Consider the following 20,366-nt stretch of genomic DNA (forward strand, 5'->3'; position numbering starts at 1 on the left):
GTGTGTCTGTGTGTGCATGCACACATGTGCATGCCACGGCTCACATGTGGAGGTCAGGGCACAACTTACAGGAGCTGTTTTTACCTTTCCCCATGTGGATCCGGGGATTGAAGTTAGACCCTTAGTGGCAGGTGCTCTCACCTGCTGAGCTATCTTTGCCTGCCTCTCTGGAGCTTCCTAAATGCAATAATTTCCCTTTTTCAGCACATGTACGCCTCCTGCTTGTGAGAGGTGGAAAAGCACTCTGGGAAAATCAACAAGGCCAATCATTTGTTCAGAAAAGGAACTCTGCAGTGATGTTACCCACCCTGAGCACATCAGGGGTGTGTGTGTGTGGGTGAGGGGGTGACGGGCAGGAAGTCCCCATGACTATGTGAGATTCAGTGTGGCCAGCCAGGTAAGAGTGAAGCCAGACAAAGCCGGCTCACTGCCTGATGCTGCACCTCCTCCCTTCTCCAGACAGTAGTGACCTCTGACCTCAACCTCACCACTGACTCTCACTGCCCTTTGCTTCCTCCTGGTGACAGGTGGAGGAGCTGGGGCAATCAGTCTGAGCCCTCTCAAGACCTGGTTTCTGGCTCCTGCAGATGGCGCCTGCTCAAGGGCACGTCTCGGCTTCTCTAAGGTGTTCTTAGTGTGCGGGCTAAGAACAGGTCCACTAATGACTGTTCTAGTGGGAGAGGCTCCCGGAGACAGCATCTGATGTGCTGGAGGCTTTCTCTGAGATCACCGAGTGGAGAAAAAGCTGCCTATAATCAAGTTACTAAGTGTGTCCTAGGGGTTTCTAGCTAGCATGGGAATGGCTGCTTCTATATGAGATTCCATTTTGTGTGGGAGTGGGGTGCCTTCCTGTGTTATCTTTTACAGGAAAGCACGTGCTGTGTAAGCTTCTGCAGGGTGAGCCCGTGTCTCATCAGGAATACCGTATAATGTGTCAGGATGACGGCAACAATCTTGATGGCATTGTCTGAATTAGCTTTGTCTTGTTCCTTTATGAGCATTTTGTGTATATCCAATGTTCCTGTTTAGCTAGTAAAACTGAAACCAAGTAACCTTTTCTTTCTTTCTTTTCCTTTTTGCCACCCTCCCACCCTCCCTTTGACACTCCCTCCCTCCCTTCCTTCCCTTTTTCATTTGAAAAAAATAGTTTGAATTTTGAGACAACACCCCTCTCTGCAGTTCAAGCTTGCCTCTAGTTCAGTACAGTGGTCTCAGCTCTAAGAAGAACTTAGCCACGGACTGCTGTGTCAAGCTGGTCCAGATAGCTTTTCTATGAAAAACTAAAACAACTCTCCTGTTGGAGTACTCACAAGACTTTATTTTTTAGAAAACCATGCTCACTGTAGTAGATAAGAATATCTTCCCATGTTATGGGTGTTTAAAAAATACATCTGTCGTAACATTCAACTGTGATGTTGCCAGCAGTTCACAGTGCTTCCGCCTTCCCGTCGCTGGGTGCCCTGCACAGCTGGCTCTACAATTCTGTCTTCAGCAGCTTGAGTGCTTTCTTCATGTTGTCCAGCACTGAGGGATGGAAAATCAGGACAAGCAAGTGACCATTTAAAAGGGCATTGCGGTTCAAACGAGTGTGGCCCCCATCAGCTCAAATATGTGAATGCTTGGTCCCCAGTTGGTGAAACTGTTCAGGAAGGACTAGGAGGTGTGGCCTTGTTGAAGGCTTGCCACTGGGGGTAGGCAGGCTTTGAGTTTCAAAGGCCCATGCAGCATGTGGGTGATGACTAGGGTTCGGATAGGAAGATTCTAGAAGTCCCTGCCAGTGACTAGGACTGGTCCTGGGACGAAATCCAATTTCTTCCCAGAAGAACCAGTCAGGTGTCACAGTTCTTGAATTGCCAGCCTCATCTGCCATAGATCAGCCTCTTTCCCTCTCCCTCATCTCTCCCCGCCCCTCCCTGGTGACAGCCAACACAGTGAATAAGCCACTCTCAGGATCATTTGCCCATGATCTCAAGTTGGACCTGAGTTTCACCACCGCAACACGGACTAAATGATTTCCCTTTTCATTATTTGGGGGGATGGGATTGAAGAAACCCTCTTGTGACTTCTCCCACATCAGGTCTATGACAAAGGGGTTTGTGTGCGGTTGTGAAGGGAGAAAAGTTGAGGGGCAGACGGCGTGCTGCTACGTTCTCCTGGAGGAGCCGGTACTGCGACCGAATGATTTATCCTTCATCGAGATGTTTACAAAGTGGGCAGTGGAGTGGGGCATATGGTTTGCCGAAGGGGAAAAGTATGGGTCGTACTGATTCTCTGGCACCCCTGGGCAGAGGTCTAGCCCACCTCAGTCGGGGCCTCTCCCCGGCACTACAGCAATAGGGATCTCGGACTTACACAGAGCTGTGTCAGAAGGTTCGTAAGCGTAGAGACGGTTTGAGTATCTTCCAGTGATGTCTGCCCTCACTGTCAGGGATGGGTCTGCGGAGATAAAGAACAAGGATATTTGTTTTTTTTTAAATTTATTTATTTATTAAAGATTTCTGTCTCTTCCCTGCCACCGCCTCCCATTTCCCTCCCCCTCCCGAAATCAAGTCCCCCTCCCTCATCAGCCCAAAGAGCAATCAGGGTTTCCTGCCCTGTGGGAAGTCCAAAAAGTATATTTATTTATTTATTTATGTATTTATTTATTAAAGATTTCTGTCTCTTCTCTGCCACCGCCTCCCATTTCCCTCCCCCTCCCGAAATCAAGTCCCCCTCCCTCATCAGCCCAAAGAGCAATCAGGGTTTCCTGCCCTGTGGGAAGTCCAAGGACCACCCACCTCCATCCAGGTCTAGTAAGGTGAGCATCCAAACTGCCTAGGCTCCCACAAAGCCAGTACGTGCAGCAGGATCAAAAACCCATTGCCATTAGAACAAGGATATTTGAAAGTGAGAGCTGGAATAAAGCCTGCGGTTTGCCGGAGAGAAGGTGGTGGTGATGGGAGCACAAAAGGTTAACCTGGATCAGATTGATTCTCTGTCTTTTTGTTTGTTCATTTTCATTAATTTTTTGTTTGCTTGTTTGTTTTGGACAGAGTCTCACTCTGTAGCCCAGGCTGGCAAGAAATCCACTATGTACACCAGGTTGGCCTTTGCCTCAGCCTCCCGAGTGCTGGGATTTTGGGTCTGTGTCACCATGCACAGTTTTTACAATGAAACCCAAGGCTTGTGCTCCTGGATAAGCACCCGCCTACTGCGCTGCATCCCAGTCCTTTTCCTTCTTTAGACAAAAATAACGAAAGTCCCCAAGTACAGCAGGCTCAGATAACCACATCGCGCCTTCCTCTTTCATTTTCTTTTAATGCTTGTGGTTAATCAGCTGCATATTTAAAATAGAGGCATGAATTTTCCCCTTTATCCCTCTTTAAACATTCCCCCAGGTTTAAATCCATCTATCACACTGAGCATGGTGGTGCATGCCAGTAATCCCAGCACTTGGAGCCCTGAGGTAGGAGGATCAGGGACTCAAGGTTATTCTTGGCCAGGTAGAGAGTTTGAGGCTAGCCTGGACTACATGAGACCGTCTCAAAAAAAGACAACAAGGAACCCCCAAACAAATTCAGCCATTCTGTCACTCTTTTATGTTAAGTTGAAACTATGTAACTAACGAGAAAAGACACTTTAAAGGTATGGTCCATCCAATCCAGAAGAACGGAAAGGGAGTGTGGAGAGGTGGGGCAGCAGGTTTTAAAAGGGGTGGCTGGGGTGTGGGGCTCGGCTCGATGGTAGAGCATTTGCCAGGTGTGCACACGGTACCGAGCTGGATGCCTACGACTGAGAAAAGAGGGGTGACGAAATGAATGTCCTGAAATAGGGGAGACGGCATGTGAGAACCAGCTGGATGTTTGCAGTCTGTCTCATCCAGAGCGGACTGTCTTTGTCTCTTCAGAATGCTGGACCAGGACCAACAGATAATGAATTACCAGAAGCAGAGATTTACTTGTTTGGAGGAAAGAAGTCATTTGTGGAGATAGTAGTTCATTGACACTTTCTGGCGAGAGTGTAGTATTGCGAGACATAGCGCTAGCCTGCCCAGAATGCCATGCTCCTTGCTGGAGGTTGGTGACCTTGCTTCTTATGAAGTGATTGGTAAGATTGGGGACATGGATGGGGAGGTCTGATATGGGGGAAAGAGGATGTGGCTGCAGTTGCATAACCTTCAGTGTGTCTTATGTCACTAGGACCCCCACTTACCCACAAACAGAATTCTGGGGACATACTGGCCATCTGGAGAGAGGTGCTTGTCTGTCGTTTCATACTGAGGTCAAAAAACAAAACAAAACACAGCTGCTTGTTTATTCTTTAGGTATTTTCAAATTTGCCAATGCAAAAATGTGTTGGTTAGATTTTCCTGGAGTTAGAAAGGGCACTGTGAGCAGTGAAACCGTTATTAAGAGAGGCCTGGGGGGAGGCGTCTGGAAAAGGGCTACAGTATAGATAAACAGAAGGGGGGGGGCTTTAGGAATGAGCCAAGGGGCTCGCGAGGGTGGGGGCACAAACACAAACCGCATATGGAAATGCCACAGTGGAATCCATGACTTTTTAAACTAATTTTAAAAACTAATCAGGAAAGAGAATATGTCTTTTGGTGCACCATGGGCCTGAGGCACTGCCGGAGAGCCTCTTCTCCAAAGATTCCACAACAAGCTAGAAGAAGCATCTCAGAGTGGAAAGAGCAGCATGTGATTCAGGACCAGAGGCAAGCAGCAAACAGATGTGGTGCTCAGAGAACACAGCAAGCCTGGGAGGGAGATGCGGAGGAGTTGTGACTGGACGGGTAGGAGGCCATTGTTACAGAGGAGGAGCGTGGCTAAGACAGGAGGGCTAATGAGGAGGAAATGAGATGGGAGGAAGGGAGCTGATGCCCGGACACATGGGTAGATCTGGACAACCAGAGCTCTCTCCTGTGGAGAGAAAGAGGTGACAGGAACCAGTGAGCCAGGACTGGAGAAGATGGGCAGAACAGGAAAACCAGTTACTAAAAGCCAGCACAGAAATCCTGACCACTGAGTATTTTTTCAGATAAGATTATTAATTACCACGTTAAAACATAAGTGTGCCACACTAAGAAACAGGCTGCGGATGTGGCTCAGTGGGTAGAACATTCCTCAGCACGTGCCCAGGTGCTGGCCTCAATTCCAGCAAAGCAAAGGTTTCAAAAAAAAGATTATTAACAAAGTAGAGGATTCTAGTTCTCATCTGGGAGATAGGTACTTGGCAGAGATGCTCGTTAATGCAGCAAGACTGAGATGCACGGGAAAAAGTGAATCAGACATGGAACCCAGAGATGCAGGTGGTGGTGAGGGGACACTTACAACCAGGTTGAGGAGAACAAACTGGTCTGCCAATTTCTGGATTTCCTTATTTTCAGCAAACACTTTTTTTAAAGCTGTAATATAAGAAGAAGAAGAAAAAAGGGTCCTTGAGCATTCATCTCGGTTTTGGTTAGAGCCCTTACTTTCTGTTGTCTTTTAATGTGGATAGTGTTTTTAATACAATACCGACGTTGCCCCTCCAGCAAATGACGTGTGATGTTACTGAATAACTACATTGTAGCAGGCAGGATTTTATATACTAGGGAAAATACCTTGAGTGGAAAAGCACAGGCAACTTCCAGAGCTCAGACGCTAATGTGGGAATCACAGCATAAACCAGTGCATACCATATATGTAATTTTCATGTATGGATTCATATATATGGGAAACATAAAGTGAAACAAAGGCTTGAAAAGCTGCTCATTTTTCGTGGCAGATCTCTTCTAGGAGGCGATAGATACTGAGGTCACAGAGTGGTTTATTTGGGGCACAGGTTGTCCAGACTATCGGAGAGAGGTCACTGCCAACAGAGGGCGCTGTACGAGCAACAGCCTTGGTGAATAGGGATGAACTGCGTATAGTGTGGGAATGTGTGATCCCGACAGGACAGGAAAACCATGCCCTGACCAGATGGGGTCGAGCCTCGAAGGCCACAGCCAGGAACCGGCTTTAATTTTGTTTGTGATGAGAAGCCACTGGACCACATGAGGGGAAGCAGCTGATTTGTGTTGAACAGCTCCAGGCTGGCTTCTGTGTAGAAGTCAGACTGGTGTGAGCAGCTGTAGTCTTATGGACAAGGTGTGATGTGGGCTTGAACTAAGGTGGTAGCATGGAGGCAATGCGGAGTGGCTGGAATTGGGCAAGAAGGGCTTCCTAATACCCAGAGACCGGTGGAACATGACCCAAAGAGTACCCGTGCTAGAATCATTAGGTGAAGACTGCAATGAGCTTCTAACACCAAATGTGGGGAGCCTGTACAACCAGGCAGGCTGCGTGTGTGTGAAGCTGTCTGGAGATGGATTTAATAGGAAACCCATGGGTGTTTGTTGATGTATCGGATGGAAAAAGACGGAAGAAGTTGAGCATGAACCCCAGCAGTTCTTACTCAAAATACGCACTAGTAGTTAGTTCAAAACATGGAAACGTTCACATTTCTCTTTAAATATTCTTTCTTGTTTTAAAGTATTTAAAATCTTCTTCCTTGTTCAGCAGTGCTAGGCTCTAGGAATGTAAAGATGAACGATCTGAACCCTGGCCTGACATAAAAGCCCCTAGAGAAAATGTAGAAGAGCAGATTACCTTGACTGTGTGGGCATTCGTCCAGATGATGAATTATCATCAAGGGTCTGTTGCTGCGAGAGAGACGGAGATGGGATGTTTAATAGGATGTCATGAACATCTGATAGTCATCACTAGATGGCGCTCACGAGAGGCTCCACGCAGTCGGCCGTCTTACCTTGTCTTGGATTTGTATAGGGCTTCTTCATAAGTCTGAGTCCAGATGAGTTGATCGCCCCAACCTATAATAAGAGGAGTTGGTATCGTTAAATCCATTACAGTGTCAGGCCCAAACCTTCTGAAAGTAATGGTAAAGACCTGGATAAAATGTCCTTAGTACTAAAGAACAAAGACCTCCGGAGCAAGGAGACCAGATTATTAACTATGCTAAATCTAGAAAGAAAAAAAAAACAATCCCCACTTATCTTCAGTGTACACATTTAATACCATGAGTCAGAGAGTTTTTAGGACTTAAATTGCAGGTGGAAGGCAACAAAAAATAGACTTGTACCTCTGGAGAGGGTCTGGGGCAGTTTAGGCTTCGAGTCCTTTTTGGCTCCAGCTTTGACGGTGGTGTCTTTGGCCAGAGTATAGGAGAGGGCCACAAGAAGCAGGAATGCTGACACTGAAATTTTCTCCATGGCAAATCTGCACGGGAAATAAACAGAAAGGAACTGGAATCTGCATAGTGTTTCACAGCAGTAGACAGCGCTGGGAACCAAGCTAAGACTTGAGACCGTAGTGGAAAGCAGGAGCTTCCCGGGGAAACTTACCGTGGTGTCTACCCATCTAGTGTCTATCCACCACCAGTCTCCACTTTCCAGATCAGTGGGTGTACAATATTTGTTGTATATTGTATATTATAATAGAATAATATATAGATTTTAAGAAAATATATAACTAGGTAGATGTATATACTTTGCAGCTGAGGAAATCCACGTTTAAAGTCATACTAAAAAGCATATTACTGGTGGGTAATTTGATGGTACCTCTGCTTCCCCCTTCCCCGATTTCTCACTGTGTAGATGAAGTTCAGAGAGATGAGAAGATTTTGGGGGTGAGTTCAGAGCGGAGTGCCAGCTCCCATCTCCCCTCCCTGAAACAGGCACCTGAAGCATAGACATCTTTGTCCTTCTGAGGAAACGGGCACATTGTTCTAGAAGAATGGATATGAGTGACGTGGTCCCCTTCTTACTTCATTTAGAGCATGCTAGCTTTGCTGCTTTTCGGAAGACTCATTCTCTTTTCCTTCTGGGGATCTGCTCAAATGGTATTTGTTATGAACGAACTAAGACTCATACAATGAACATTCTCTGCTGTTGTCTGGGCCTATGTGGCAGGGGAGGGCATACACGCCGGTGCACGGATGTGCTCTGTGATGTGCACGACACAGAGAATAAAACCCAGGCTTTCTTAAATTCCCCTTTCTCTCCTTCTGCAATTTGATGGTTAACTTCTAGGAAATGCTGCAGCAGATGGTCCCAAACAGGGCTTTAAATGAGCAGACACAGTGCATGAGAGGAGGAAGGAAGGCCATGTAGGTTGTTTTTCCACTCAAAGTACCTATGGGCCATACCATGGGCTGCAGCAGCAGACTTCAACTCTAGAAAATCCTGATACTAAAGTTTCCCCAGAAAGCAATGCAGAGCTTCAGAGCCCCCTGCTAGTATCTGAATATTTCTTGATGAAGTCCAGTAGACACAACAAACAAAGCAGGGTAGACGGTCATGGTTTAACTGCTAAGAGGGAAGATCCTTATCACTCGTGAACTGGAACAGAAACTCTTGCTAGACACCTGATAATTAAAAAGACGTCCCTGTTACCAACCCAGGTGATGCCTTAAATTAAACTGGCCAACGGTTATCTGAGCTATAGTGTACAGACACACAGCAGCTCAGAAAAGATACAAGCTAAAGCAGGGATACCAGGTCATAAACTTCTACATTCCTCAGGATGCAGGAGTGCTAATAGCAACTTTTGTCTCCCGCAATTCTGCAATAGCAACTCAAGCATACTAGAAGCTAGCGGTGCCCGGCAGCTCTCCTAGTATTGTGTCTTCTGTTCAATATTTAAAAATGGATGAGGTGCCTCATGTGAGGATTATTGCATTTCTGGAATACAAGCTGATTCAGAAGTACAGATAAACTTCTTTGACTTTATCAACAAATATCGAATATATATCGTTTGTATAAGCATTTGCATGTATCGAAAATATAAAGTAAATCGGCGGCTAAGTGCTGCATTTAATCCATTGCCAATTCTTGTTGTGCAAATGTCTCATAGGACTCCCTGCAATAGCCGTGCAGGTCACGGGCTGGCACTGGGGATGTCACGTGTGTTTTATGACAGGATGCTTTAAGGAAGGCTAACATAACTGCTGTACAAACATCCCACTCTGAGATGGCTTTCTGGGATCCACTCTACTGAGCTCTCATGATAAAAACAGTCTGTTCTGCAAGGATTCTACTCTACAAACATCTGCATAAGCCCCTCAGAGCCCACAGAGCCCCATGCTTGAAGTCTTTGCTATGTTTTGATAATTCGCTGCCTTCTCCACCCTGGACTACTGATTCTCTGGAACTGGTGTCTTTCACCGTAGCTCTGTCCCCATCTTGTGTTAGTGAATGTCCTTGCTGGAGGTTCCTGTGACTCTGTCTCTGTTACTTCAGAAAGTGCCCAGCTCTCCCCTCTGACAGTCTTAAAAACTGCAAAAGTAAAGAAAAACCGTTTCCTGCTTTGCAATAATATATTCCCAGGAGGGGAATCTGAGCTGAGTCTTCAGAGTGGAGGAGTCCATGGCCTTTGTGCTACGTAGTGGGAGAGGAGCAGGGATTGGCACAGGATGTCCTGCACCCTAACACAGGTTTGAAAACTCTTCAGTTCACCCACCCACCCATCCACAAACCTCCAGTTTCCTGACGGGCAAGGCGCCACCCTGAGCCTACGCAGGAATGCGATACTCTGCTACTTTTGGTCAAAGAAAGGCCTCAGCTAGCCTCCGTGGCTTGGGTGATACTCCTTCCAAAGCCTGCTTCCTGCCCTGAGAACCTTGCTCGGATCTTGTCGGTTGACTGCCTGCATCTGTGCACAGCAATCAGGCCGTAGCTTACTCTAGCAGGTGCGCCGCCAAAGCCGTTGTCAGTTGTCTTACCTGGGCTCCCCACCCTCCTGCGATGTGTGAGCTGCCCGGGTTGCCGTCCAAGCTTCTGAGTGTGCCAGCGGAGCCCTGAGCCTCTATTTATGGGCAGAGCACACCCCAATCCCACCCACTAATCCTGTTTCTACAAGCTGCTAACTCAGAAGCAAACTTTCCTTCTCCTAAGCAATTGTCTTTTCTGAGCTGAAAAGTTCCTTTTTTAAAAAGTATTCATAGCACAAGCTTTTTTTCTTTCTCTTCTTTTTCTTTTTTTTTTTTTGTAAGCATACTGTTAGTGAAAGTATTATTATCAGTAGTTTTGGAGAAGCTGGGCAGTGTGCCAAGTCCAGGTAAGCACTAAATGAAGACATCTGATTTGTCTGAAGGTTGATTTGTCTGTATGTGATTGGATGGAAGTTGGGGTTTATAGATATTCATTTCCTCCCTCTTGGGCAGACGGCATTTATTAAGCTTGAAAATGATGATTCACAATTCCAATCCTGCTTACAGTCAAAGAGCTGGCTACCACACAGACTATTTTCCACAGTGTACCTGCCTCTTTCAAAGAATGCTTTAACTACAGATGAAAGAAACACAAACCATCTACCCATGGCCCAGCTCAGATTTTAAGAGGTTATTGAAGAGAAAAGGATAGGTTAACACTGTGAGCTAATAATTGGCCTGCTGATGAGTGTGTGTGTGTGTGTGTGTGTGTGTGTGTGTGTGTGTGCAACAAGTTTCCTCCAAGGAGTTTAAAGATACTCCAGAGATACTTTTTTATTTAGTGGTAAACTTTTCTGTTAGGCAGACAAACAGGAAACCACTTACCTCATTTTTTCATACAAATGTCCAGAGTTCACCCCCTCTTTGAATATCTAATTACCGATTAGATATTTAAAACTGGCATTCAAGTCTTCTCTTAGAAAAATTCAGTTCTGAGCTTCGCTCACAAATCCACATGCAATTCTTTAAAACCTCAGAACAGAGGGATCTTCAGCGGGAAAGAGCCCGAGGGATGAACTGTCTGCAGAGTAACTGTTGAAATGAATTCACTTTCCCATGCCTAAAAATATTTCAGCAGAGGCATGGATTCTGAGAGGCTAGCCACTCTCAAAATAATTGTCTTTGCCTCTGATTTTTACAAAAGTCTACACAGACCATTTTTTTAAAGTTTGATTTAAAAAACTGATTTGCGCTAAAGCCTTGAGACTAGAATTGCTCTCACGCAGGCTCTTACTATTTAGCCCTTAGTTCAATGCAAACCTCCATGTTACAGATTGTACAATGAAGGACACCAAGCAAACAAGCAAACAAGGGCTTTCTGGAGGCTCTGTCACCGGCTGTGGGCACAGCTCGGAGCAAAGCCAGGGCTTGTCGATTCCATCATTCTGGAAATTGGAAGGTGGATGGGATTGAGCGGCGAATTTCAGTCAGCATCCTGCTTCCGCTCGCTGGTTGTTGATGTTAGAGATGGCATTGGATGCCTCTGGAATTACACTCTGTGTGTCTGCAGTGGGGGGAGCACACCCATCTGAGTGACATACACAAGGTGAGTGGAGAGTGGGCTAAGGGAGGAGAAGGGACTTGGCGTGTTGGACTCTTAGGATTGCCTCCATAGGAACAGTCCAGCCCTGGAGGCTGATGCACCAGAGATTCACACGGTTCTAGAGACTCCCTGTCACCATTGGTGTGTCAGCAGGGTTAGGCTCTTGTAAGACTTCTGTCCTTATCCTGTAGACGAAATCTTCATGTGCCTGTACCCGGTCTTCCCTCTGTCCCCATCTGTGACCTAATTTTCAGTCATATTTGATCTGAACCTAGTCTAATGACCTGTTTCAACTCAGTTGTTAGTACTTTAGTTACTTACTGTGGTACTTAGGCTCAAACTGAGAACCTCTCCCAAGCGAGTGTTCCTCTGCAGAACCACACCATGAGAGCTTAGCCTAACTCCTCTCTAAGACCCTCTGTGTACAGTCACCTTCTGAGGTTCTGAGGACTGCAATACATGGATTCTTCTGAGACACATCTCGGTCAAATCTCTTGACAGTTAAAGGCATCTCGGATTTGATAAAATTCATTGTAGTTCTCTAACAGTGGCTAATCTCATGCTAGTAAAGAACCTGTGTTTGCTGTGGCAGCGATGGTACAGGAAGGAGGAAGTGATTATTATGACATCTTGTATACCCTGTGGCATCCTTGGTGCAGCCATCCCGAAGTGCAGCAAATGTCCACGGTAGCTTTGAGATGGGCAGGGGAGGGTTGTTCTTTTACGCTAAGGCATAGTTGTATGGCCACCCATTGTCATCCTCTGATGTTGTAAAGGTAAGCTATTGCTTCTTACATAGTTTTGATAATAACTGAGTTATATCAGGATTTCTATGAGTAGGACTTGATGATTCCAAGTAACTAGAACTAAGGTTGATGCTTAGGGCTACCGCAACGAGGGTGTTTATGTTTGAAATGTTTGTGCTGTCAGTTTAAAGACTTTTGTTCTATAAACCACATCTTTCTCTTTTTCAAGAAAGAACTTTATAATTTTTAAACATTCTTTTCACTTATTCTTTGTGTCTTATCATGTAACCTGATCCCGTTCATTTCCCCACCCTTTCATAGCCTCTTTCTGCCTTTGCAACACCACCCCCAACATAAAATAAAATGAAATTTAAGAGGCAAAAAAAGAAAAAAAAAAAGGAAAAATTGGTCTCATCTGGAAGCTCTAGTGTGAGACAGCGAGTCATGCAGCAAACCCCTTTATCCATATTTCTTTACACGCAAGAGTTCACTGCGAGGAATCTTTGACCTTGTTTCAGGCCTCTGGTTTCTGCTATGCTATCCTACGCTATTGATGTTGGGCCCCACTGGGACTCCTCCTGGATATCTTGTTCTACCCTGTGCCAGGGTCCTTCCTGCAGCTTTGGTTCCAGAACTGGCCCCTTCACATGCTCCAGCAGATCACAGATGGGGTGGCACATCTCATAACCCTGGTTCTTGACCATGAGGGGCATCTCTCCCCTGTCAACCTGTTGCACCCACACCCCAGTCAGTAGGGTCAACCCTACTGTGCTACCCAGGCAAGAGTCCACTTTCCCGATGCTGCAGTTGGTGAGGGAGAAAGTCAGCTTCCTCACCCACAATTGTATTTCTGAGTAGGTTATTTCTTATTTTGGATAAAATCTGGAAGCACATAACAACCAGCCATTATTGAGTGTCTAGTGTATTGTTTCATTTATTATTTATTGTATGTGTGTGTCAAGGCCTGTGGAGAGGCCTCCTCCCCTTCTACTTTATTTGAGGTAAGGTCTGTCTTGTTCACGGCTGAATAAACTAGGGAATCCCCCTGCCTCTACCTCTGTCTGGTTTTAGATGAGCTGGATTACAGGCATCTGTGGAACAGCCTCAGCTTCTGTGCAGGTTCTGGAAACTCAAGTGTTAGACTTGTGTGACCAACGTCTGATCCACTAACCCCAGTCTACGTTTTTAGCCTTCATCATAGAGTCAACGATACTAAGCAGCAAATCTTATGCTAGACATTAAAATATAAAAGTAGAGAAGTTATGGTCTGTTAGGGAGTTAGACAGGAACAGGCGTAGATAGTTGAAATTCAGGGGGATCCACCAGCATGTCCTGGGGAGAGCAAATGGAAGCTCATGATATTGCCCCTGCCTTCAGCTACTAATAATTAATCTGACTGAAGGAAAAGGATAGAACCACACGAAATATTAACCATCCACATAAGACAAGCATGAAGAAGGACCAGGAAGTGATGCGGACTTCAGCAATTACCTTTCAGAGGATGTAAAGCCATCTGTCAGGATGCTCAAATTAGTGGTAAAGACCAAGATTTGTCTATGAAACGGTGGTGAAAATTTGCACGGGGTATTTACTGGATGAGTCTGGCTAGAGAGAGCCCATCTGAGTAGCTCAGACAGAAAGATGTCTTAGGGCTGTTTGCCTGAGTGAGACCTTTTACTGTATTATTAATGTATAACAATATGAACATTTGTTCATATTTGTTCATATTGCTATATTATTCAGACTTCCCTTCACGAGGAATTGTGTGGTGGTTGAAAAGCAAGCTGTCAGTGCGATTTGATTGGAGTTCAGACCTAGCTGGATGGCATCACACACCTTGCTAACCGAGGGGCAAGATGGAATCTCTGTGCCTTGGCCATCCGGTCTGGGAAATGAGCTAGCAGGTCATACTTTATAGGATATGAAAAAGGTCGTAAAGAGATAAATCTGGTGCTGCACGCATGGCTCAGACTTTAACAGCATTTGCTGCACACGGCAGCTCCCGACCATCTGCAACTTCAGTTCCAGGAGATCCAATGTCCTCTTCCAGCCTCCATAGGCACCAGGCACACACGTGGGCCACAGTCATACACACAAGAAAAGCATCCATACAAATACAATGAGATAAAGACATATTTACGAAAAGAAATAAAGTCAATAGCATATAGTAGGTAATCAGTATATTAATTATTAATAAATAATGTATGATTCACCTCCAGACTGTCAGCTCCAAGACTCAAGAATCTTAATTATTTTAAAATGATTGTTACTACTAGTATTATTGTGTTACTACTAGTATTATTGTGTTACTACTAGTATTATTGTGTTACTACCAGTATTGCTGTTGTTGGTTGGTTGAGTGTGTGTGAATGTGTGGGTGTTTTCAGAGGCTGGAAGAGGGTATTGGATCTCCTGGAACCGGAGATACAGCCAGTCATGAGCCGCCTGATGTGGGTGCTGGGAACTGAACTCGGAACTGCTGGAAAAGCAGCAAGAGCTCTCTTAATCCAAGAGCTTTCTTTGCAGATTCTCAGTCACTTTAGGGTTGAGGCGTGTCTCAAGGCTTAAATGTTCAACATATAATTATTTGCCACAGTAATGCCTTTGCTAGACTTCATAATTTTCCTGAAAATAAAGTTGATCAGATAGCGAGTCACAAGTAGGCCAAAGGCAGAGCTAACAAGTGGAGAGGACCCACAGCTCCCTGCCGCTGCTGCTGAGAAACCCCACGTTTCTTTCAGTCCATCCAGCCACCTTTCAATGCCAGAACTGTGGATGCATTGAAGTTACTACAATGTTTTCATAGCTTAGTAGGACATCCCCATTTATAGATGCAATGTCACCCACCATCCCTTTCACACCTGGGACAATCTAGAGAGGAACAGGGTTACTTCTGGGTTGAGTCAAGGTTCCTTGATTTGGACGTGACCTTCTTCTTGACCCCCAGTAATATACTGCTCCATGCACTGTTATGATTTGGGACCATAATGACAGTCAGTGGCTGATATTCATGTCACACAACCAGATGAGTTTCTTGTGGCAGAATGTGGAACAGGAGGTCCAGCGTTAAACTGTGGCAGTGACCCCTCACTCGAGAGGCAGAGAAAGAAGCTATTTCCAGAGCACCATTATAGAAACAGGACAGAAAGACCACAGAATCTGCTACGGCTCCAAGTCCCAGCTTCAAAGGACTGGAGAGGCACAGAGCAGGAACCAGTGAGCTGCAGGGATGGGTAGTTCCATGCCAGACACGTGAGACTATCCTCGGCTAGGTAACAATCAGTTGCCTTAAGTCCGAATCGATGCATGCTGTGTGGGCTGAAGTCATGGAAGACAAAATCACGTGGAGCAGTGTGTGCCTGGGCATCAGGATGGCTGCTGAGGATGGCCTGCGGGTAAGCCTGCTCTTGGCTGTAATCACTGAGAATATTGACTTTCTTTCTGGAAACTACCATGATTTCAACAATAAATAATATAGTCTTGATCAAATATATAAACTTAAGCTATTTATGCATTGTGATGTGTGTGCAGAAGCGTGTACTACGACATGACCTTGGAGGTCAGAAGAGTCTGTTCTCTTTCCACCATGTGTGTTCCAAGGGTCAAACTCAGGTTTTTAGACTTGGCAGCAAACACATTTACCCGAATACTCCACCTTGCTGGCCTGAAATCTGTAGACTTGTTAGGAGAACTGTCCTTATTTTTGTAGAAAGATGGCTTAACAATTATCCCACTGGGTTCTGTCCCTTTCTGAATCCAGCCTGGGATTCCTGCCATGTCCATGGTTCCCAGGTTAGCAACTCTTGTTCTCATGTTGAAGTTCTCAGGGAGGCCACAGCGTTAGAGTTTAACACTCACCTCTCTTCTCTTGACTTATAGAATAACCTATTATTTATTCTTGGCTATCCCAGAACTTTTACGCCTTGTCCTGAGCTGGAAGGGACCCTCTTTTTACTGCTTCCCAAGTCTCTGAGCATTTATAAGACAGACAGGTAGCATCTTTTAGAATTTGAAAGCATCCCAGCAGATGCTTGGAATTCCCACCAGAGTGCTGTGCTCCTAATGATGCCCAGCAGGTTTGAATCTGGGTCTATTAATGACCTTGGCTGCATATGAGAGGCAGCACAGTGCACATTAAGGCAACGTGTCCTTAGCAGTTGGAGTCTGCCCTGGAGTTAACATTGTTAGCAGACAAATACACTCCTTAGGGTGGGGCGCTGAACAAGCAGAGCGGCTGTCAGGGACTCTCGTTCCTTTATGCCTGCAGTGACTGTGGGAAGACCAGTACTGCCCTGCTTTGACTTTAGTTTTATGAGGTTTCCCACATATCTATCCATTTGTCTGTCCGTCCATCCGTCCATCCATCCATCCATCCGTCCATCCATCCATCCATCCATCCACCTTGCTTCTTTAAAAGATGTCATAATTTTCCTATCTAGTATCATGAGATTGTTTTGTGGTTATGACTGATGTTTTCTGTATTATCTTCTAGCCCCGTATAGTAAAATGCCATGTACCATCAAATATTGGTAAACGAATACCAACATAGTATGGAAATGACAGGTATATCATAGACAAATATAACATATGAAATAAGATGTTATGTAGTATATATTTGTGGTTTGAAGTCTTTTTTTTTCTTCTTTTTGAGACAGGGTCTTGTGTAACCCATGCTAACGTCAAACTTACCATGTAGCACAGGATGACCTTGAATTACTTATCCCGTGGCATCTGCTTCCCAAGGTGGTAAAGGTGTGTAACACCATGCCATGCATGGAAGTATTTTTTGTTGTCTGTGAAACGGCTATAAGTAATTTTTCAAGACCTCATTATCTGTGTGCATAATATTTCTTAGAAGATCAAACTAATTTTCATCAACCCATGGTTCTAAATTTGTTTCCGTGGCATGTATTTATGTTTATCTCTGATTCTGTTTTTCTGATATGTTTATCTCTGCTGATTCTGCAAGTGAGAGAACTGGCTTAAAAAATTGAGCTTGGATGACTTTTGGATTAAATGGCTAGCGATAACAACAACAAAAATTGCAAGGTTGACCGATGGGTAATAGGTATTGGCTGCTTTTTAAAAGTTAATATGTTACCGTGTGTGTGTGTGTGTGTGCTCATGCTGTGGTATGCTTGTGGGGCTAAGAGCACAGCGTAGGGGAATCTCTTCTCTCCTCCCACTATGTGGGTCCTCAGGCTTGACCACAAGCACCTTTACCTACTGAGCCAGCATTACAGGGTGCAATTAGGTCTGGTGTGCTCAGCGATCTATAGTGACCCCAATGGTGAGTGTACCAAAAAACTAGAAGAAAGAATTTTGAATGTTGCTGTCATAAGTAATAAATACTTAAGACAGATATTCAATCTGATTGTATAATGCATGCATATACCCAAAACATCACATGGTAGGTACCACATATGTGTGTGTGTGTGTGTGATTTTTATGTATCAGTTAAATTAATTTAAAAGAAATATACTCCTTTATTCACAAGTTGATCCTTTCAGAACTCTTTTTCTGTCCAAGTTTTGTATTTTATCCCCGATGTTGAATACCAATGAAAGAGTAACACGTCTGTGTTCCTCAGCGTGCTCCTGTTTGCCTGTTTCCGTGAGTCATCCTGTAATAGCCTTGCTCTGTCCTCAGCAGTTGGCCAGCCCAGAAAGCAAACAGAACTTCTCACATTTAACTTTCTTTAAGACCTCGTCATCATTTCAAGACTGAGCTTTCCTCTGTTCACTGTATAGGAAAAGGTTCCATTTGCCTATTACCCTTGTCCTCTAGACTCTGCATGATGGAGGAAAAGGAGTCTCAACCAGGGACATTTAGGACATCATTTTAAAAATGGCTCTTCATTACAGTTACGTCAGTTTTCCATTGTTCCCATCTTACGTTGTTGCCAGATGAAAGGCAAGTAATTCTACTAATTACTGTAAATGCTAAGAAATTTGTTGAATTTGATAGCTTTCTAAGACCACCCAATATAACTGATTACTTCAACGGCCCAAAATGTAGATTTTCTATAAAATTTTTCCATATGAAATAATTGAGCTCTTTAAAAAAAAATAAGAATGAGCACTAACAACACGATTTCTGTTATTTTAATCAACAAACTATTAGCAGGAGATTTGATTTTAATATTCTAAACAAATACAGATTTTTATCTACTTCCCTGTTACATGTACTTCAATACTTTCTCTGCTTCCTTTGTCCTGTAGGATCTCATCTTTGCCTCTCATGATCCCTAATTCCGTGACTGGCAACCATACACATGTAAGAACACACATCTGTGCTATGTGTGTGTGTGCATGCATATATATGCATATATGCAAAGCTTTAAATTTAGATTCTGTGTGTAAGAGAAAACATATATAGTATTCATCTTCCTGAGTCTGCCTTATTTTGCTTAATGTAATGACCTCCAGTTGTATCAATTTACCTAAAAATCACGATTTCAGTTTTCCTATGGCTGTGTAGAATTCCATCGTCTGTCTGTACTCTATTTTCTTTATTCTCTCAGGTTCTCAATGTTTAAAGTTTGCACTCAGATTTCTTTAGGAAACTGGACCTAATGACTTCCAGGTGACAGGGAAAGGAAATTAAACTGTGAAAGCTGCTGAGGATTTCTGAAAGCAAGTATCCAATGTTTCAGATTATCCTCAAAATCTATAGCTATTTCCATGCTTGTGACAGTAAGGCAAGAGAATTGTAATTCTGGGCTGGCTTGGGCTGCACCGTAAGACCCAGGCTTCAGACAAACATAAAACAGATATGGAAGAACTGAAGCTGTGATTTCTGCGTCTGTGCCTTAGTGTTTATCTTCTTGCTACTGCTGGGGATGGAACCTAGGACCTCGTGCATGGTAGGCAGATATTTAACAACCATCTCTCTCTCTCTCTCTCTCTCTCTCTCTCTCTCTCTCTCTCTCTCTCACACACACACACACACACACACACACACACACAATCCTGTGGGGATTGGTGTTTTGAATGAGAGCATTCTCTTTGTTTTGCAGCTTGGCTGCCTTGCTCAGGGCCTTTCAGTACTATTTTTTCACCATTTTTTTTAACATAAATTTCTTCACAAGCATTTACCCATTGAAGTCACATAGAAAATTAACTATAACCATAGCATGGAGAGTGGATGAAACAACTTCTAAACCAAGGTATGAATTTCAAGGGAGAATTTCTTCATCCAAAGAATTGCGGTTAGAAGCGAAAGCAGAACCCGCGTTTTGCGGTGTGTGCTGTGCCCTTCCTAAACCTTTTGCACAGTACTTGCAACTGCACTTTGGCAAGACCGCTGCCCTTTGTGGACTGACTACATGTTCTGAGACAGAACAAACTGGTAGCCATGTCTAAAGACAGGTAATATTTACTCAGGCAAGCGTGATCCAAGACAGAGCAAACGTCAGGTCGAATCCTTACTGAACATGATACAAGAACAATAGTACACGCTGTCACGTCTTGTTACTTCGAAGCACCACAAGTTTCAGGGGGTCTAAAGACCAAAAAGAGAGCACAGTTTTGGAGAAACAGCCTTTCCCCAGGAGCTGTGCATGCCATTCTGAGGCTCTGATTTGTAGCTGTCTCCCTTTCGCAAGGTACCATGCAGGAACATTTCAGACTAGGCAACAATGCCGCAAAGATTTATCAAGCCCAGAAAGAGGAAGCTATCACTATGAAAGAGTGTCCACAGGGGCAATTTCTGCCAACATTCTGGGTGCTGGCTGAGTCTCAGGTGTTTTGTAATCATTTCCAACCGCAGTTCAGCAGCAGAGACAAGGGCACAGAAGTACAATGCTCTGTCTGTCTTGACACCGGAAGTACAGGAGAGAAGTTCCAGGATTGTTCATGAACTCAGCGCTTAATGCAAAAGGAAAAGAAATAAGACAGGGCTTCCAACAGTTACCGTGACCTAACCAGAGTCCTTGATTGCCTTTGCCTGCAGCATCTCAGGTAGACAGCATGTCTTGGAAGCTTGTGTGGAAGCTGGGTGCCTTGTGACGAAGGAGCTATTTAAGCAGCCCCCCAGGCTGGTCGTCTGTGAGCACACTGCCCCAGAACTCAGGAGAGAACTCTTGCACCTTGCCATTGATAGAATCTGGGCAGGATGCTGTCCTTTTAATATCCCAGAGTTCCCTTTCATTAAATGAAAAATGTCTTCCTGATGTCTCAGGATTATTTTCCACTTCCCACCCAGAGCCCTGACCTCTTTACTTCAACATATTTAAAATTCAGTTTTCACTTCTAGGAGTTTTATTGGACTCATTCTCAATCCACCTACCTATTAGAGTCTTTTTTTACAAGGCGCGTTCCTTATAAACGTTTCATTCATAAATTATT

General features: G+C 44.5%; 1 protein-coding gene across 1 annotated transcript; it reads right to left on the reverse strand.

The window, feature by feature from the left end:
* Window positions 1-1,474: 1,474 nt before the first annotated feature.
* On the reverse strand, window positions 1,475-7,231 carry Agr2 (anterior gradient 2, protein disulphide isomerase family member). Its single transcript, XM_026783003.1, has 7 exons — window positions 7,102-7,231; window positions 6,769-6,832; window positions 6,612-6,664; window positions 5,313-5,386; window positions 4,192-4,255; window positions 2,353-2,436; window positions 1,475-1,524 (listed from the first exon to the last, which is right to left on the reverse strand). Exons 1-7 carry the CDS (start codon window positions 7,229-7,231, stop codon window positions 1,475-1,477), a joined length of 519 nt encoding a protein of 172 aa, XP_026638804.1.
* Window positions 7,232-20,366: the final 13,135 nt, after the last annotated feature.

Source organism: Microtus ochrogaster, chromosome 1 (genome assembly GCF_000317375.1).
Source record: "Microtus ochrogaster isolate Prairie Vole_2 chromosome 1, MicOch1.0, whole genome shotgun sequence".
In the NCBI taxonomy this organism is placed as follows: Eukaryota; Metazoa; Chordata; class Mammalia; order Rodentia; family Cricetidae; genus Microtus; species Microtus ochrogaster.